At 49.2% G+C, this 20330-nt stretch overlaps 1 protein-coding gene across 1 annotated transcript; it reads right to left on the bottom strand.

The window, feature by feature from the left end:
- NFAM1 (NFAT activating protein with ITAM motif 1) lies at positions 1 to 19443 on the bottom strand. The gene is made up of 7 exons (XM_064154849.1): positions 19134 to 19443; positions 18978 to 19031; positions 12644 to 12979; positions 11479 to 11588; positions 8947 to 9048; positions 4301 to 4387; positions 1 to 1701 (listed from the first exon to the last, which is right to left on the bottom strand). Exons 1-7 carry the CDS (start codon positions 19441 to 19443, stop codon positions 1642 to 1644), a joined length of 1059 nt encoding a protein of 352 aa, XP_064010919.1. The 3' UTR covers positions 1 to 1641.
- Positions 19444 to 20330: the final 887 nt, after the last annotated feature.

The raw sequence follows: 20330 nt of genomic DNA, 5'->3' as shown, positions 1-20330 counted from the left end.
TTGTTGACTTCCAAAGTGTTTATTTGTAATTATTGTGATCACTTAATAAAAGAGGTCTAATAAGCCATACTGCTTATTCCTTGCTCTTTCTGAAATGAATTCCTCAACACTGGGAAGAGAAAAAGCATTTTTCCTGTGGTTAAAGAAAGTCCAAATTGCATGTTTGAAATCTCTTCTAATAAAAAGAGCAAAGCAATAAGCGGATTATCTCTTTAAACATAGTATGGGAAGGCTGGAGGCCCTGGAGACATTTTCCATAGCCTCTATCTCTGATGCATAGCAACATTATCTTCAACTAGAGAGGGTCCTATGACCCTGGAGCTCAATTTTAATTTGATCTTCTTCTTTAAAGAGGTTTCTGTGACTCCTCTCAAGTTATGCTGCATATTCTTATTTTGGGTTGGTTTTATTTTGTTATTATTTTGTTGTTGTTTTCTAATCCAAGATAAAACAGCCTCAGCTTTTTGATCCACTGTTTTGATCGTGTTATATGGCTATTTAATGTAACCTCTTCCCTATCAGCACTAGAATATGCATCAGCACAAATGGTTGGCAAGTTCCAGCTGACAAGGGAGAAGAGCTTGGGCAGAAAATTCACCTCCAGGGCCTCTCTCTCCTCCCCCCAGTCATTCTGAGCTTTCAGAACTTGTCTACTTGGCCAAATAATATATATATGGTGGGTAAAGGAGTCTTATACCCTTGCTGAGGAATACTGACACAAAGGCAAACCTATTTGTTTTGGTGGGGCAGAGGCTCAGAATCTTCAGCAAGAAGAAAAGGAAACTGGGGAGTTCAGCTTGGTTTTCCCTGGGCAGGAACCTGGCCCCAGACTCACATGGCTTATGCAGCCTTAGCAAGGGAGTTTCCTGAGGTTCCCACCTCCTCGTTCTGGAAAGGGTGCTGCTACTGAGGCATGTTGCCAGGCAGGGGTATTGTCTCTGTTTTCCTTTTCTCCATCTTTATCTCTCTCCATGCATCCAGTCCTCACTATACACTGCTGATGTGAAATGTGCTGAAGAGAATTTTTTTCAGGCACTGATTTGAGTCGACTGAGGATGGCCACAGCAGGCATCTCTGACTACTTGATGGGATTAGCAGATTATGAGAAAGCAGGTTTCACTGCGGGGTTCTTGAGAAAGGCAAAATGGGCAGGTGGATGCTTGGATCTTGATTAAACTATGCATGAAGACCTGATGGCCATGTTAGGAAAGTCAAAGGCACAGGATCAGATGGACTGCTGCAGGTCAGGATTGGAAGATGAAGCCAGCATGCGGAAAGGTCTCTGGATTGTCCTATCATTTACAGAGGATGGGGGTTTAAGCATTTCAGGCAGGCCAGGTGAAAGAACAGATCCCATCTGCACCATCTCTAAGATATGTGTGAGAGCTTGACAAAAGCAGATTTTCTTTTGCATCGAACGGCTTTTCTGCCAGATAGCTTTGCTGCTCAGTGCAGACTGAGCCCCCGTGGGAGCTGAACAGATGCACTCTGTTGTTAATGAAGGGCAGTTCAGAAGGAGCCAGGGGTTCACAAGTCCCTCCTGGTTGTGCCCTTAAGTCGCTGTGGATCTTTGCAGAGAACTGGGGATGTAAGAGAATAGTTCTGCAGTACAGAAAGTCCTCACGGGGTCAGATTTTCCTGTTAGATATTCTCATAGAGTGTATCAGAGGATTCTTCCAGAGCTGCTTGCTTCTTAGGTGTCTGCAGAATGATGAAAAGGAGAAAAAAGAAATGGAGGAAAATTATTCAAAAGAAGATGAATTAATTCTTAATAAGGAGGCACTGACGTTTGTTCTGTTAGAAATGGCGATAAGTGATCTGCTGAAGCAGACGCCGCTACCATGAGAAATGTTGCTCTGCCAGAGACTAACGTGACTAATCAGCCCAGGGGATAAAGATGCCTCCTTCACTTGTCACTCTTCCCCAAAAAAAAGCTGTCAGACAGGGAGGGGAGGGAAAATTGGACTTGGTAAAAAAATAAATCATTTTGGATTTGGTGAAGGAGGAATTCCCTGACCTCCTCAATCCTGTTTCTTCAACAGTTGAGTCTATTCCACACGACCGCTCCTTGTGTAGACAAGGCGCTGACAGACTGATATTTTAAGCGCTGCGTGGCACAAGCCTGCTGTAAGCAAGGTTACACAGCAAGCAGCTGAAATGCCACCGGGTGAATGGAGCCCTACCTACACCAGCATTTTCTCTGCTGCCACCACCAAAGGGAAACACTTTACGGAAACGCTGAGTGCAAACATCTTCGAAGCATGCGGGATTAACCCCTGCCTACCCACACCGGCTGACAGTCCAGCACCGCAGCATGTGAATGCTGTTGTTTCCAGGGGTTCTCTGCCCTGCTTCCCCTTCCAGCTTCTCCTCTATGAGCAGCATCTCGCAGCTAGGACTGGCGTGGACTCTATGCAGCACAGTCAGACATCGTTCAGCAATTACAGCTCTCACTCACAGGCCAAACCTGCGGGCCTGGCCCACAAGCCCTGCTCTTAGGGAAAACATCCTGTAACATTCCGGCACAGGCAGCTAAAGAGGAGTGTCCCAGGTGGTCAGAGCCCAGGATGACTGCGAGGAAAGCAGATCAAGGTGCTTGGACCAGTAGCTGAAAGCGCAGGCGAATTCTCCGGTACAGTGCATGGTGGGGCCCTATCACCCACACTTCCCCTCCTTTTGACCACTGTAAGAACCGAGGACATTGTGTGGTGTCTTCTCTTGGTGTAAGAGTTCATCCCAGCCCCTCTCTTTCTTCTCCTTTATTTCTCCCATCTCTGCTTCGACCTTTACTCCACTCTGGCTGAGACTGCCAGCGCCAGACACACTCACACACAGCTGCTCCTTTGCTCTTGCTTTGTGGCTCTGTTTTACAGACCTGCTGCCCCCTAAAGCAGCGCTTGAGTGGTGTGGGCCACACACGAGCAAGTGGGCAGAGCTCAGACAGCTCCACGGTAGGGAAAAAAAGCCCCACACATGCTGCATCTGAGCATCCAGACCGAATCATTCAGCAGAAAAAAGGTATACAGGAGAATAAAGAAGACAGGAAAGAGAGATCAGGACCCACTGTTCTCCCAGTGCAACTAATTCAAAATGCAGCAAGAACACAACCCCAGGGATGCTGTCTTTTCCAGTTCATCTGATGCACAGCCTGTGTAAATCAACCCATCCTTCCCCTTAGTAATGAGATAGCTGCCAATGTCTTTGCTACCACCAGCCACTGTGGTGCCACAGCAGTAGCTGCAGGAGGCCGGTGGCCCTGGGACCAGGCCACATGACAAGTAGCTCTGACATGCTTGATTTTGGACTGCCTTCTCTTAAAATGCTGGAGCTGTGAAAATACCTCAGACACTGAAAAATACTGTCCTTCATGAAGCAAAGAGCTGGTGCCAGATGAAGCTGGATCCATGCTCCATACTGCATATGTGATCTGAGGAACTTGCCCTAACAGGACATCAGTAAGAGGAAGCAGATGATATTTTTCAGGAACATTCTCCAGTGTTAGAAAAGTGAACATATTTTTTAAGCAGGTAAGAGGTCTGCAGAAGAAAAGAACAACTAAATTCTAAGGATAGGAAGGAAATGTTCCCTGGGATGCCTGATGCAAGTTTTGTCCCTGTGAAACAGCTGAAGCCTGCCAAATGCAAGGTAGAGGGCTGTGGGGGCCTGTGGTATGCTTCATATGGCCCCCACAACTGATCTGCATCCATATTCCAAGCTGCAGCTACTTTCATTGGGAGTGGATGTAGTTCCTTCTCTCTTAACTCCTAACTCCCAGACCAGCAAGGAGATCCAAGCTCAAAATGTACCCACACTGCATTTTCCTGAGCTCCAGAGTTGACAGAGGCTGTATCAGCTTCTGTTCAGATCATCTTAACTTCTCCTACCATGAAATGGCTTTCAGTTGCTTAGTGCCACTGCGGTCTGTGCCCCTTGTCCAGATTCCTCCACCCCAGAGGCTTTCCAGAATATTTAGGCAGCTGAAAAGGCCAATAGTGGTGACCAGCATCTGGCCAAGTGAACATCCATCCCTTCAGAGGGAGCAGCAATGCCAAACCCTTCAATGCCTTTCAGCATACGTCACGCAGCAAAGCATCTGCATGAAACCAGGACTGCCAGAACTGGGAGAGCTGCCAGATGAGGGAAGATAGGCTGCATGTGCTGCCCAGCTGGAGAGTGGATGCCACACCCCATTTTCTCCTTTAGGTGGGACTGGAGACATTTGCTGCCTCCTAGAGCCCTGGCAACTCGGGATTTCCAGTGAATAAGTTCCTCTTCTCCAAGAAGAGAATCCAGTCCTTACCTTCCCTAGAGGACTTTTTCTGGGTGATGTGTGGTTCGTGTTGTTCTCAAGGATGGAATAGACTTCAACTTGCTGCAGATCCAGGCACTGCACAGGGAAGAAAGAAGAGAGCAGGGATCAAATAAATTGCTTAAGTTTAAGACAACTAATTGCCAAGCAAGTTGTTCCCCATCTTGTGGCTGACATTTTTCAAGAACCCATGTCATCTCTAAAAATTTTAAGTTCCTGACCTGAACTTGAGAAAAAAAAAACCAACCTTTCCCCCTGAAATCTTTACAGTGTAGCTGTATCTTTTTATTTATTTTTCTGCAGGCTCACAGAAAGAGGCTTTGATGTTACCTACATTGTGTAAGGCAGTGGAGAACAATGTGAATGCCTTTGCCTCCCTTGGCTTCAGATTGTCCCAGAATGCAAAATAAAGACCCCTCTGCCACGTGAAAGTGTACTGTGCACCATGGAGAGCACAAGTGACCAGCAGTGCTTTGCACTGCCCAAAAAAGTTTAGGTGCCTGACACCCACGAGCTCTTGCTTATGGTTATTCTGGGCACACAAGAGTGAGAAGAGAGGCGAAACTGAGGTCCTGAAGCACAGGGGCTATTGAAAATGGCAAGCCCTACATGAAGCATGATTTCCATTTATTCTCTGGGTTTTTTCCAAGCCAGAACTCTCCTTTCTCCTTAGAGTGAGCAGAGAATAATAAAAAAAAAAATCAATACACTGCCAGGCCCTCAAACATATCCATGGTCCCACACAGCTACACAGAGAAACACATGCACCCCCTACATGTGTATGCACCCGTTGGTCCCCCAGGTAATCCTGTCACAGGAGATGCACGTCAGTTTGAGTGATGTTCCAGATCTGCCTGAAGGATCAAACACAACAATCAGGAGGACTTTTCCATGTGTGTTTCAAGGATGACAGCAGGTTGCCAAGGTGGCTGTTTCTCTGGCAACAGGAAGATGGGAGGAGCTCCAGCCGCAAGAGGGGCAGATGGTGTGAGTGGAGAGACTGCGAAGGGAGCGAGGCGCCCTGAGACACAGCGAGGAGGACAACAAAACATGGAGGCTTGATTCTGGGGCTGCCAACCACCTGAACCCTCATCACATCATCTGGAGCTGCAAATGCTCAGTATCTTTCAGGATCATGGCCAACAGGATGGTGGTTTGAACAGGACCAGATGATGGAGGAGCAGCATTTGGGAGCAGGGCATGGAACAAGCAGGCACTCAGACAGGAGGTGAACTGAGCACCAGCTGACTCTCCTGTTCCCACTACTCCTCTGGAACAGCCCAATTATTTCACCTGTCTGCTTCCCATTCCCAACCACCCACTTGCCTACACAGACATTCCCAGCTGCATGCACAGACGATCCCATTTCCCCATCTTTGTTTTCAATTCTCTTTGTGATGCTCACAGTGAGGACCTTGTCCTGTGTGCTGTGCTCCCAGCAGCCTGGCTCCCTGTCCCCGTGGCAGGGCAGGCAGCCTCTTTCTCTGCTCTAGTGAACCTATTGGTGAGTAAGAATGACCCTTTTGGGGTTTAACCTGCAAAAAAGACCTGCTCCACAAGCCCTCTTTGCATGGAGGCTGTTGACAATGTTAGTTCTTTGCTGGCTGGTTGGAAAGCTTGGGGTCTCCAACCACCATTTGCAAATTAATTACCTACACTTGGTCACTGACCACCTGCCACTGTCACAGTGGAGGCACGCAGGCCTTTCTCCTCTCTGTTGGCAGATGCCTTCCCACCTCCAAACAGCATCCTTGTCTCCCTCACACTGAGAGAAGCTTTTGTGCTCCAGAACTTGCCTGCACCACAGGAGTTCTGTTTGCTGCTCAAAAAAAGTTTGTTTGAAATGTAAAGTGAATGAAGCAAGTCCCTGGATTGTTATTTCCAAGCTGCTTGTTAACCAGGCAGCTAAGTTGGAGGATAGAGGAAAATACAAGGCTTGGGTCTGGGCAGCGCGGTGAGGTAGAGCTGCTCCAGGTCTGCAGGGGGAAAAAAGAGGTCCAGGAACACCTGGCAAAGTAGTGGGAACAAAATGGGTGCTCAGGTGCCCCCTTATTACTGGAGCTTTTTGCTACCTGCAGCCTTTCACTGAGTACACCCAGCCCCAGAGACCATGAGGTAAATGGAAGAGCCACCGGGGTGTTCAGCAGGACAGTTTTGCAGAAGGTGTGCCAGGACTCCCCTCCCACAGCAAGAGGTGAGCCTTGCTGTCGTGTAGGATAACACAGAGCATTTAATGAGCTGCACCAGCCAGTTCCAAGCCCTTACCTGGATGTCCAGTGCTGCCTCCTGCTGCTTCTGCTGCCTGATCTAGGCTTGCAAGGGCATTGTCCTTCACTAGACCTTTTCCTGGACTCTGCCCTCCTGCATCCCCCACAAACAGTACATCTGGCACATGCTGGCCTCCTGCCCCATCCTTAATCTCTAACCTCCTTCTCTAGCTCATCACTTGGAGTAACTTCTCACTTGTGTAAGCCGTAGCTTACCCCAGTGCTGTCCATTCATTTCTGCCCTCCCCAAGCACCACCCTGAGAGCCCAGTTTAGCACCAATGGGTTTTCACAAAACACACAATTTCAAGCACAGTTTGCAGGGCTGGTTTTACAACATGCAGAGTTCCAGCAACACTTAGCAGTGAGGCACCCGAGTCATCTTTAAAGGAAATAAAGCCTGCTGACTTTCCATTCCCCTTGCCTGCCCTGAGAGCCATCCAACACAGGGGCTCAATCCCAGGGCTCCTGCCCTGTTACCTCGCAGCCCTGCTCCTCATCGTGAGCTGTGTCTGTGGCAGGAGCTGCTGCTTTGTGCCTGAACAAGTCACCCCACAGCAGCTGCTCCACAATAAAGCAACCTTCAGTGGGTGGGCTCATGTCCCCCAGCATGCAGGAGATGGTCTGAGGCTGTTTGCAGCTCTGGTAAAGAGGGTTGAGCCACCTGCCCTGCACACCAGGCTGGCTAAATGCCCTGCACAGCTGGCCTGTAGTTACCAGGCTTCAGGGGAAGGCCAGCTGGGCCACGTCCAGAGAGCTCCTGCAAGCACAAGGGCCCAGCCAGTTCCTGTGACTGCTGGTGCCTAAGGCTGGCTCTGCTGGCTTGCTGTATTAGCCTTAGTGGGGCCTCCTGAACAGAACAACATGATGAAACATGTAATTAAGATGGAGCTAAGGATGCATGACGAGGCCGACTGAGCGAGAAATGGATTTGATTTTTTTTTTGTCTCCTTGCAGAAATCCTCCACTTCAGCAGGAAGCTATCCATTCAGGCTTTTATAAGCCCCAATTTAAAAGAAATTGCTTGATACAAATGAAAAGGTTCATAACCTGCAACCTCCCCTACCCAAAACATTGCCCTTTTTTCCCCCCAGAATAAACACACCACATACAATACGTCCTGCTTTCTTCTAAACCCCTACTCCAAAAATGAAAGCCACAAAATGCTGCCCCCCCTTGCCCCCCCCCCGCCTGTGAAGTGGGAATGAGAAGGGAGCAGACCCATCCCCTTGTTCATATCTGCTCCCTATCAGGTTTCCTGCCTCTTTGGCAGAGCTTTACTGTTCTCTGTAGTACATTCTCCAGAGCTTTGCTTTGTTTAGTTTAAATGATTAATGCAGCAGAGCTTACAGGTTTTCCTCAGAGAGACTTTTCCAGCCCTTACAGACCTCGCAGTCAGAAAGGTTTCCTAGTATGCAGGCAACATCCTCTACTCACTTTTATTTTTTTCCTCCTTGTTTGTCCCACATATTGGGGGGCAAAGAGAGGGACAGAGGGAGAATCCTTCCCTTCTTAGTGGAACAGCCCTCCCACAGGAGAAAAAGGCATCTATTTTACACAGAGCTGGATGCATTGTGAGATTAAGGGTCATGGTTACTTAAGGTAGCTGAGGTCCAGGCCTGATATTTCAAGAGGCCACCTCAGTCCTATTATTTATGATGCTGTGGCTGCTGGGCTGGAGGAGTGGGAACAGTCAGTGTTCTCCAGTCTGGGGAATGGAAAAGGAGATCCTCTGCAATGAGAAGAGAAATGCTCCAAAAGAGAAACCTTCTTCCTGTCCTTTTCCTCCTGAAAAAGCTAATCAGCCTGCTCAGACTGCAGTGGTCTGTGACACTGACACTGTTGAAGGTGTCACAGCAGGAGCTCTAAAGAGCTGGGACTGTTGTGGAGAGCATTTCTCTCTGCTCCTTTCCTGGGCCCATTCACCAGCTAGGAAAGAAATGTCCATGAGACACTCCACAGTACAAAGTGGGTCTAGGATCCTCTATTCCTTCCTGACTTCTGGAGACCCTACTACCTTTAACACCATGAATTTTCTGGAGACCTTTCTACCTCTAACACCAATAATCTTCTCTGGCCACACAACCATTGCTCAGTGCTGCTGGCAGAGAAAAGGGTCCTGCCCAGCAGGTTATGGTGCAAAGCTCTGGCACTAGGAAGGCCATAAGCGGGACCAGAACGGAGACACACAACATGCAGAGCCCTGAGAGGAGCTAAGCAGGGCAGGGCAGAGCAGAAGAGCCAGGCTGGTATGCAGCTATTGCTTATGCTTCACATCATGATACTGGCATCTGTACTGTGGCAGGGCAGGGAAAGGAAGGGTTGTACCATGATGTGGACAGAAGGGATGGAAAGCAATTCTGGTACTCACATCATAGACAGGAAGAGGTGGGGATGGTGGGCTGGCTGAAGGAGGTTGTGTTTCCACCTTCTGTCTCAGGATACTTGGCTGGTTCTTTCTAAGGCACAAGACCTGCTTAAGACAAGATGCCAAATGATACATTTGGAGAAAACATCATCCCCCCAAAGATGAAGTGAACACCAACATCATGTCAAAGCCAGCTGCTCACACACTGAGTGCTTCTACCACTTTCTGCAAAACATGGGCTAGTTCCTTTCATAGCATCACAGAATCATTCTGGTTGGAAGAGGCCTTTCACATCAAGTGTAACCATTAAATCAGTACTATCAAGTCACCACTAAACTGTGTCCCAAAGCACCACATCTACATAGCTTTTAAATACCTGCAGGGATGGGGCCTCCACCACTTCCCTGCTCCAGTGCTTCACAACCCCTTCAGTGAAGAAATGTTCTCAAATATCTAACCTGAACCTCCCCGGGCACAGCTTGAGGTAATTTCTTCTCATCTTATTATTGGGAGAAGAGACCAACTCCCAGCTCACTTCAACATCCTTTCAGGTAGCTGTAGAGAGCAGCAAGGTCTCACCTTCTCACAGGGTAAAACAGAGAAGTCTGATGACTTGCACTGGAGGGGTGAAAAGGAGAACTGGGCTCTGTTCACATGTAGAAACTGCTTCCACCACTGAAACTCAGCTGGGCAGAGGGTGTAAGCATTTAACAGCTCACAACAATAAGGGAGTAAAGCAGGGCTCTGTTCAAAGTGTGTGTGTGTGAATTTCAGAGAACCAAAATGCACTCAGGATTTGGAGGGAAGCTTTTACCAATATGCAGAGCCTAGAGAAGAGCACCAGGTGACCACAAATGATGACACACAGTCAGTGACACATTAACATGCAAATCCAGCATGGAGTTGAAGGAAGAAGGTCTCTTGCTCTGGATTATTTCTTGCATCAGATGAGCTCTTGAACATGTTCCATTCATGCACAGATAACAGCTAGCCCTGCTCAGCAAGCAAGAGAGGAGGCAGAAGAGGCAGAAGGCTTTGCTAAGTATTTCTGTTCTAATTCTGAAAGAAGTGGGATGATTATATTCACATCACATGAAAACTATGAACTGCTTTCCAGTCCATTAGTAACTAAGGAGGATGCTAAATAGCTTCTCTTAAAGATAAACATTTTCAAACCAGCAGGTCTGAGCAAGCCGTGGTGAGAGATATGGGCTGTGTTCTGCAGGAGGGCAAATGGAATGACTGTGCCATCTCTTTGGGCCCCACCAAGAGCCCACAGACCTGAGACTTGCAGGTCCCCCTCAGAATCTAGAGATGCCAATCAGCGAGTCATGACAGGGCCTCCCTCCCCATCCCCTTGGAGATTCTGTCTAGGAAAGCAGAGAGAGGGCCTGTCTCCAGCCTAGACACTGCTGCTTAGATTCCTTCCCCCTCCATCAGACTGCCTGCAAGGTAAGTCTCACGAGAGCAGCAGGTCTGCCAACTGCTGCCATTCTGTTTTCAACCTCATGATCTCTGACTGTGTGTGCTGAAGCCTGATGCTCCTTGGAGTCATAGGACTGCCTCCACATGAAAATGTGTGCAGAGTCTGCTCTTGTAGTGGCTAAGAGCAGCCTGAAAGACTACATATGGGGCACACTCTACCAGGAAAACAGCAATCCCCAAATTCTGTTCTAAAAGGTTTTTTTTTAAAGCCAGCCTTGAGATCACTGGAAGAATGCAGAGGATGTTTGAATGCCTGAGAGGACAAGGAGCAGAAGGTGTTCTCCAGACAACAGGGAATCCAGTACCACAACTGCAGAGGTTTTTCCACTGGGCCCCTGTCTCGTCCAGGTCCTTCAGCCCTACTTTTAGCTTTTCTTCTCTTGCTCCCTACATCTTTTGTTCCCCACTCCTAGGTTCTCTTGGACCCTTGTCTACTTATCCCAGCTTCCACTTCTTCACACACCTGGTCCCAACCTCTATCACTAGTCTGCTCATCTGAGGGGCCCTGCCAGTCCAGTCTTAACACTCTCCTCCAACTCCACTGCTTCTTTGCTCTGCATTCCAATTCCCAGTTTCCCTGCTGAGGCTCCTTCTTCCAATCTCAGAGAATCACTGCTGCTGTTGGAAGGTGTCTCTGCAGACTGAATACTCCAGTCCCCCTCTACTAAAAGCAGAGTCAACTAAAGCATGCTGCTCCTCAGGTCCTTTGCTCTCCTTGAATATTCTCAGGGCCAGCACAATCCTAGTGTGACTTCTCTCCCTGTGTCAGAACCTTACTCTAAAGCAGAGCACGCTGGGGTCAAAATGATTACTAGAGTTTCTTTAATGGACAAATCAATGACTCGATTTGTCTTTCCTGTAATCTTTTTTCTCAGAAAGACTGAACTAAAAGAAATAAAGTAAACCTGAGGCAGAAATAAACCTGAGGCATACACCCAGTACGGATAATTTCAACACAGGGACTTACAATCCAGTCAAGTTCAAAGCAAATGAAATCAGTTCCTAGAATGGGTCGTGTCAGGTATTGCTTTTTGTTTGGCTATAACTTGCCTTTCTTTTCCACAGAAGCAAAGCTGTTGCAGTGATGCTCAATGCAGCAAGAAGAACAGTAAGGGTAATAAGGACTTCCCACTTATAAGAGGTATCTATGTACCCTGTACCTGTAAGAAACAAGGAAAAGATTCACAGTGTGAGGGGAAGTTACAACTCTGCTGCATTTTTAACCCTGGAAAGAGCCTTGAGAAAACCAAAAAACAGAAGCAGTGCGAAATACGGTGGCATAAGTGCACACACCCTCCAAAACCTAGTCTAACTGAACAGCAAGCAGGGGGCAGCTGAAGAATCAGACAAAAGAGACAGGATATAAGCAGCTGCACTTCGTGTAGATTAGAAGGAGGTGACATAATTACGAGAGCCAAGAAATGTAGTAGGTAGAGGCTAGCAAAGGTCTTTAGTGATAGGGGCAGAAAGACAGATGGTGTAAATCAGGCAGGCCACACAAACTAGCAGGGTGGGCACTGTAGGCGTCTTCTGACCAGTGTAGCAAAGCTATTTCATCACAGCTTTCTAAGACATCTTTCATACCCAGCACTCAGTAATGCAAATCCAGCCAGCCAGCAGCGTGCAGCTCCTTATCACTTCCCTGTAACATTCCTTTTATCTTGGCATGAAGTTCTCTCTTGATTCCCAGTCTGCACATTAATGAAACAACTGATCCCTTGTACCACATGGAAAAGGGGGAGAGATCACAGCGAGACCCTAACCTGCTCATCAGCCCCTAATGGAAAGCACCTAACCTGCATACCTAAGACAAGCTCCTTGATTTGTCCTTGTGTTCAGTCACCTCTGTCACACTGCTGAAGGCCAAACCCCACTGTCTCCTGAGCACTGACATCAAAAAGCACTCAGGTACCCAGTGCCCAGACTCCCTGGTTAGACCATGACTTTAAGCCTGCTGTTCCCAGGAGGCTGTGGCAGGGCAGATAAAAATTACTGCATCTTCATGTCCCCATCTGTGCCTTGGCAACAGTAGCACAGGTCACCTGTGTAAAGTGCATTCAGCTTTGATGGCATTAAGTATTTGGCCAAAAGTATTTTTACCACTTGACTTTGTAGCCTATTTGGGTAGAGGAAAATAAAAGCAAAGATCATCTTTTCCTAGCCAGGTTTGGCTGATGTTTAACTGCCTGCCCTTCCTTTCTAGTTGTTGACTTACCTCTAGCAAGGACAAAAACTCCCTTTCCCACTTTCTGGAAGTCATTCCATTTGACCATGCAGTAGTATGTGCCAGAAGAGGTGTTTTCGAGTGGCACGACTCTGTGGTTGTAAGATAGGGTAACAGTTTTGTTCTCTTTTCCAGAAGGGATGGGTACATTTTCCGACCTATTATGGATGTATGTTGTCTGTCCCAGGGAATTAATCCAAAAATAGAAGATGGAAAATTTGGTATATTTCGGCATGTAAGGGAAGATGACTTCACAGGGGATGGATATTCCTTCCTTGAGCAGTGCAACCTGGATTGGAGGTTTCTGCTCCACATCGACAGTTCCCCCTGTAAGGGCAATAATGGTTAGCAGTCACCCAGCATCAATTCAGGTGAGAAGCAACCTGCTGCCCCAAAGACAGGCCCACAGAGTGAAACGAACAGCACGTCAGAAAGCATGCTCACAGCCCGTCAGGAGCGGAGCGAGTCCGAGCATGTGCCCCGTGTCATCTGCCACAGCTCTTAGGTAACGGCCGTGTGATTCGCCATAGCCCCGATGCCTTCACAGCCTTCCCCTTTGCCCTTGCGAGCTCCTCCGAACAATGCCAGCGCACAGAGACACAGGAAACAAAGCAGGAAGTGAAGTGATTTTGCAGCGGTGCGAGGCTGCATTTACAGTGGATGAAGGGAAAGCGATTTTCCGGGACAAACGCCAGCTGGACACCTCCTGAACCTCCCGAGTCACAAGCACCTGCCTGGGCACCGCCTGTGGCCACGGGATGACTGCACCGCTCAAAGTGCTGTCCAGGAGCAGGCATTTCAGCGGGACTGTGTGCTTCTGAAGCGGGGGTGAGGAAGGAAATTGCATGTTGTTTGCAGGGGCCAGCACCAGGGATATGAGCTTGGCTTAATCACAGCAGATTTTGGCTGCTGTAAGCAGGCAGCAACGTGCAACACTTGAAGCTAGACATGGGAACTGCCTGCAGAAAATGGCAGATGTTAACAATCTATACATGGCAGTATCTTAGGCAGAGAGATAGGAGATGATGCTCTTCATGTGCCTCCTCCTTAGACAGGGCTGATGAAGGTGACCCATCACTGCAACTCAGTAGACAATGACGTCAGGAGTCACAGTAGAGGATGAATAAGCACAGATGGGGAACCACATCATAGTTCACTCCCTGTTTTGCTTAATAAAAAACACTAAGAGTGAGCCATGGGCTGGTAAGGAGCCTGGGGTATAGAACCACTTTGGCTTCCCAGCCAAATGTGGGCTTGACATTAAGCAGCCTCTGGATCTATTTGTTTGGCAGCTGACATGACACTAGATATAAAGCAACCTAGGAGGAGACCAGTGCAAACCATTTTTGTCTTTAAAAAAGGGAACTGGAAATCAGCACGCAATTCTTCTTACAAAATGAAGGGTTCTTACAGGGGCAAGAAATAAAGGGGGGGGGGAGAAGTAAAGAGAAAAAGCAGAGGATTGGTGTACTTTTCCATTCATGCTTTTGATGGGATTCCCTGGGGTTCTGCATCTATGAACAAGCTCATAACAAGGCACTAAGCTGTCCCAGAGCACAGCCAGGCTTGCTTTCCTGTCACCATGCACTAATGCCACATCGCAACAGCAGTGTCAGCTCTGCACAGCAGGACTTAGTGCCACAAAAAGCAACTCAAACTTAGTGCCACTGAATGCTGAGCACTGAGGAAGAGACATGGGGGGCAACAATGGAGGGAGATGGTGGCCACTGTCCAGAAAGGACTGTTGGGAAGTAACATCCGTTGAGGAAAATCCTCTGCAGATGACACAGCCAGGGAGACAGCCTGAGAATAAGCAAGACCTTAGGTCACATCACCAGAAAAAGGTTTTTAGCTGTCAAAACAGCTGAGATAGGGAACAGTCCTAAGGGACATGCTCATTCCTTATGAGTCCACACTGCTGTGTACACCAGATACAACATTACAGGAAGACAGTAACAGAAAATCCTGCAGACACTGTGGGAGTGATAACCCAAGCAGCCTCTTCTGGGCCTTATGGTCTAAAATCATTCATCATTCCCCATCCTTCTCCTCATCTCTACCCAGCAGAACACACATGAATACAGTTTCTATACAAGACATGGCTAAGCAGTGCTGTAAGAGAACAGGGGAGAGATCAGTCTTCTTAGAGTATCCCAGGAGCTATTACCTTGAGAAGAACATGCCAAGGAAAAAGCCAAACCATTTTATTTAGGTTACGGAACCCTTCTCCCATGTTCCTCCTTTTCTTGAGGATTCTCTCTCTCAGCTTTGAAATGCTTGAAAGACAGAAATAGCAGCAGTGCACGAATTCCTAGAGGGGATCTCTGGAAATTAGCAAAAGATAGCAGCTGCAAGTGCTCTAATACAACAAATGTGAGAGTAAACAAAAGGAATGAAAAAACAGGCTTTTACCTCCACAGTGAAGCAACCAGAGAAACAGGAAGATGACTTTTAGATTAGAGGCCATGACGGAGGTCAAAGGCTGTAAGAAGGCAACCAGATATGAAGATCCAAAAGGGAAAAGAGATGCGGGATTGTCAGGCATTTCCACACCCAGGCAGCCGCATGATCCCCTCCTGTTTGGGAAGGGACAGGCAGGATGGACACACATTGGTTTTGACAAGCTGTTTCTGGCAGACGCAGGCTCTTCTGCTTTTTGGTCAGACTCCTCCCCACAGCAGGGTTCATTACAATGGTGTACAGCTACCAGTGGGTGTCCAAAGATCAGACCATGTGGGCTTTAACACATAGAGCTGTGTCTCCCAATGATCACAGAATATCACATGCTTTTAAAGCAAATTTTGTCTCCTTCCACAGTAACCGAGGCACCATGTTAGAACACGGGGGGAAAGGTGCTTTGACTGATGCAGACTGAGGCCATTTGAGGTGAATGTGGTCAAATCCAGAAAAGGATTCAACTGACTCTGAAGTGACAGACAAGCTTAAGAGTGGCACGGTGAGTTTTTTTACCACAATTTCACAGGGATGTCCACACAGTTGTTTTGGAGCAGCTATTCCTGGTTATCTTACCGCATGGACCATCTGGGTTCTGAAACAAAGGCACCGGAATTCAAATGATCTTAATCAAGTACTTTGGTCACATAGAGAAGCTACTTGACAGTGCCACAGGGCATGGGCACAGGACAGAGCATTGGTTTGCCTCAGTAAACTCCTTTATGTGATCACCTGTTTTGCCTTCAACACAGAAAACAAGTACCCACATCAGCAGCCAGCACACAGGAATGGTTCCACTACACAAAACTTTCCTCCACAGCCAGCTCCTCCACTAGGTCACTTTGGAGGAAGGCAATTGTATTCCAGAAATGAGAAGGACCAGACAAGTGAATTCATCCCTAGCAGCTGGGATGTTTCAGATCCACATGATGCTGCTTCTGAATCAGCTTTGCAACGCAGGCAAGCCTTAAGAAATCTATTGTAGGGAAATCTAAGGAGAGCTCTTTGAAGAAGAAAATCCTCTTTTTGTGGGAGGATCCTGCCACCTATAATCATGCAAACTCTTGGCTAAAACCAAGCCTTCACTGAAATCAAAGACATCTGCAATGCAACAGCTGAGGAGCATCTGACTCAAAAAAAAAAAAGCTGTCTGAGAGGTCTTCAATTCTCTCTAGGCAGCTTTCTCCTTTCACACTTCTGATACATTTGCACTGTCTACAAGAATGCACTTTTCTGCACTTTCATGGGTTCCCACTCCCACGAGGTGCTGGGGTGACTGGTGGGGGATGGATGTGTGGAAAAAGATCTAAGAGACACATGAGCCTGCAAACTCTGCATTGTCAAAATCACTATCAGTTATCCCTCTGGAGTTTGTAGGAGCAAGGTTTGCTCCAAAGCAGCCTTGGGTTTACAGTGTTTTTCCTCCTGTTCAGCCTGGGACAGATCCTCAGGAGAAAGGGGTCTTGACATGGGGTGACATGCAGCTGCAGCCACTGCAGTCCTCTGAGCCCAGGGATGGCTCCAGCACCTTGCTTAGAGCCCTGACAGATGGGGAGAGAAGCAAGTAGCTTTGTGTCATTCTGTAAGGCTGGTGCAGCAGCTGCACTCCTCCAGGGAAGGTTTAGCTCAGATTAGCCAAAACCAACTCCTTTCTCCAAGACATGTTGATGTGAGCTGCACGGGGCTGGTCTCAGCTGCAAGTTGCTCCTTGCAGGTCTTAATGCTGAGCAACAAGGACAGTCAAAAGTGGTAACAGGCTACTTGGTGCTCACTTGGCATTTCAGATATGTAGACACAGATCAGGCAGCTCTGGCTCCAGGGGGCTGTGGGGTCACAACAGTGCTCAGCAGCATTTCTCAGGCCTGAATCACATCCCAAGGTAGTTGGGGCAGGGAGGGAGAAGGTGACAGAGGCTAACTAACCCCTTCTGCAGAAGAACTCAGCTGAACAGCGAGAGCTTCCTCAGCTCTTATATCACGCTCATCCCCATGGTAGCACACAGCTTTGCAATTTCCAGCACTGATGTATTTCTAGAGGACAGAACATGCTGCTCCTGTCAGTGATGTGTTTTAAACTGTTATCAGCATTTATCTGCTTCAGGAATTCAGAGCGATAAGTGGATTAAGTGCGGTAGGTTTGTAGGGCTGCTAGGTCAACATCGTCCTCCTGTCCTTTCCCTTCTCTTCCTATAAACAACCCTGGTGCCACTCTAAATGCCAAGTCCTGGAAATATTGCTGTCTGGAATAAAAAAAATAAAATAAAATCATAGATCTAGCATTTCAAAGGAGATCACACGTAAGGCTCAGCTGCAGGATTAGAGGCACAGCCAGGCCAGAAATACATTCACTGCTGGGATTTGCTATGGTAGAGATCGCTGAAAAGAAATGGCTTTGAAACGACTACCCAGCAGCTATTAACTGCGAGACAGGATGACATTCTGTTCCTCAGGGCCTAAAGGGAGCCTGAATCTTAAATTCTAATCTTAAATTCTAATTCAATTTGGTCTGGGCATTCTGGACTGGGTTTTAACCCTAGAGACATAAGTCGGAGGAAGATGAGGAAAGCCTGGGGGGCTGTGCTTCTGTTAGCAGCCTGTAGTGCAGCTGAACCGATCTCTCCCAAAACTTAGGTGAAATTAACCAGGATACCTGTGCCAAAGGAAGTAAATTACAAAGCTCCAAAGGAACAGTGCATTGTATGACCTTCACTCACACATTATACAGTACATCGCTGCGTGTGAGCTGGTCCTTGCAGCCTGATGAGGAGGGAACTGCCTGTCCAACCGTAGCCCTGCCACAGCACAGACTGGCGAGGATCTGTCCTGAGACTACATATAGGATTGGGCCAGGTGATGGAAAGTGGCCATTAATTTCACTCAAGCATTGTTAAAAGCCCACAAGCCTGGCCAGCATTCCCAGCTATGAGGAAAAGCACATTATTTCTGGCGCGAAGGAACAACATGTTTGGGCAACTGCTGAACCTACCCAAACCGTCTGTTGACAGCTGTGTCCAACGCACATCCCCAAGTAAGAGGTGAACACACAGACACATGCCTACACATGCCCCCACAGCCAGCTCCAGGGAAAGCATTTATTCGCACAAAAGGGCTGCTGCTAACCAAAGCAAAAGCAACGCTGCAGAGACCACAACAAAGCCTCTGTATTACTGAAACATTTAACACCACAGCTATCCAAAAGAGAAACACCGCTTGGCGCAGAGAAGAGCTGCAGCAACTCGAGGAGCCTGATTGCAGAGAGTGCTTCAGAGCGTTCCCCAGCACAGCAGCTCCGGATTTGCTGCCTTGTCGGAGCCCAGCTCAATCCCCCATGGCTGGAAAGCCAGCCAGCGGCAACACACGCACCTCTGAGGATTCGCAATCTCTTTGACTCCTCTAACCCCGCACTCTGAGGCATACAATTTCCTTCTGTCTGGCAGCAGGAGCGATAGGAACGCCAGTGCGAGCGGGGCCGTGCCTCTGCCAGCATTTTTAGCGCTGTTATGTGTCGAGTGCCTCTCAGCAGGGCTGATGATGCCGAGGTAAAAGCTGCCAATGCCCTCGCTACGTTCCTACCCCTTGAACTGCTCCAGGGAAGAGAACAATCAGCAACTCGAGGGGAAACCAGAAAAAGAAAGGTGTTGACACCACTGTGGGGAAGGGAAGGAGCTCTCCTTTAATTCCCTTTCACCAGCAAAACGAGTCTGCCTCAGGAATCACCTCACTTCTGCTCCTTCTCTGATCATTTACTGGAACGATTCCCAGGCACTAAATTATCATCACACACCCAAGGCGCTCTCGGGGGCTGATGCCGTGTGGCTGCGCCTCAACCTCCTGGTGCTCCCTACAGCTCCTTTCCACAGGCCTCCTCTTACCGCCTGCGTGGCAAGCCGGGACGAGCGGGGTTCCACCGGGAACGACTGCGCTGCCTTCTCAGACTGACCCCTCCAGGAGAGCGTCCACCTGGCTGGGCCTGCAGCTGAACCAGGGCCAGAGCTGCCCTGCCGACAGCACAGCGGGTCGGGTTCCACTGTTCGTGCAGGAGCGGTAACGTTTCCCCCCCCGCAGCGCAGTAAAGCCTCCCCGACCACAGCAGCGGGACCCCCGGCGGCGGGGCGAGGTCTGAGGGGCGGCGGCTGTTACCCGCCAACCCGCACCCTCGCCCACAAGATGGCGCCGTCGCCGTCGCCCCCGCTCGCCAACGGGGCCCGCCCTGGCCGCGGCTCTGCGCCGGCCCCGGCCCTGCGGCTGTGGCCGGGCCAGGTCTCCGCTGGCAGCCGTGCGATAAGCCGCGGCGGCTGTGGCTTTTTTGTGCTTTCGGGGCAGGTGAATCCTTGTCATCTAGCGTCGCGCAGCAGCAGACTGCTCTGCCAGCGCAGCTGAAGGCTGGGCCACCTGCGTTTCAGCTCAGGCGAAATGCAGGCGTGGGACTAGGCTCGTACAGGTTATTCGGGAGATGAAGTGGGTGAAACCCCCGTGTTGTGCTGAGCCCAGCACCCCTTACCTCCCGCACCCACCCGTCGCCGCCTGGTCACTGGAGGCGCCGCCGTGCTTTGCATCTAGTACCTGTCAGCGTCTCCTCCGTTCAGCAGCACCACAGCAGAAACCCTGGAGGAAATGGGAACAACCAGGATCCATTTAAGGCAAAATTAATGCTAATTAACTGTAATCAACAACTCGAAGAACAACATCTACTCAGCAAGCTGCCGATACCGCAGTAGCAGTTCGTCTGTGAGGTGGAGGCAAGCAGAAAGATGGGGCGTGGGAAAGGGGAATCTATAAGCCTGGCAGCAGGCTCTGTGGGGCAGGCAGCGCTGCTGTCTGCCTGCTGCCCCCCGCACACCCGCTCTGCTGCCCCCCGCACACCCGCTCTGCTGCCCCCCGCACACCCGCTCTGCTGCCGGGCATCACTGTCCCCGCAGCAGCTCGACCCAGTCACCGTCCACACACTTCTTGCCCCGCTGCCTGTGAGGAGTCCTTGCAGTGCCAGCTCGCAGCCCCTCTGGCTACAGCCGCTAAGCAGAGGCAGCTGAGTTGCCTCTCCTGAGCTCGTTTGGGGGAACCAGCCCACAGTCATAGGGGTGAAGCACGGGGAGGCACTGGCAGCATCGTCTCCAGCACCTGGCACGGTCTCGCCCAGCCGCTGACAAGCTGTCCCTCCTACGCCGAGGGTGCTCTCAAACTCCTGCCAGCGCTGGTGAGGAGGGGTTTTGTTATGAGTGGTATTT

Source organism: Pogoniulus pusillus, chromosome 15 (assembly GCF_015220805.1).
Source record: "Pogoniulus pusillus isolate bPogPus1 chromosome 15, bPogPus1.pri, whole genome shotgun sequence".
Lineage (NCBI taxonomy): Eukaryota > Metazoa > Chordata > Aves > Piciformes > Lybiidae > Pogoniulus > Pogoniulus pusillus.
The sequence above is the reverse complement of the archived record's forward strand: the minus strand, read 5'-3'. Positions and strand labels throughout refer to the sequence as shown.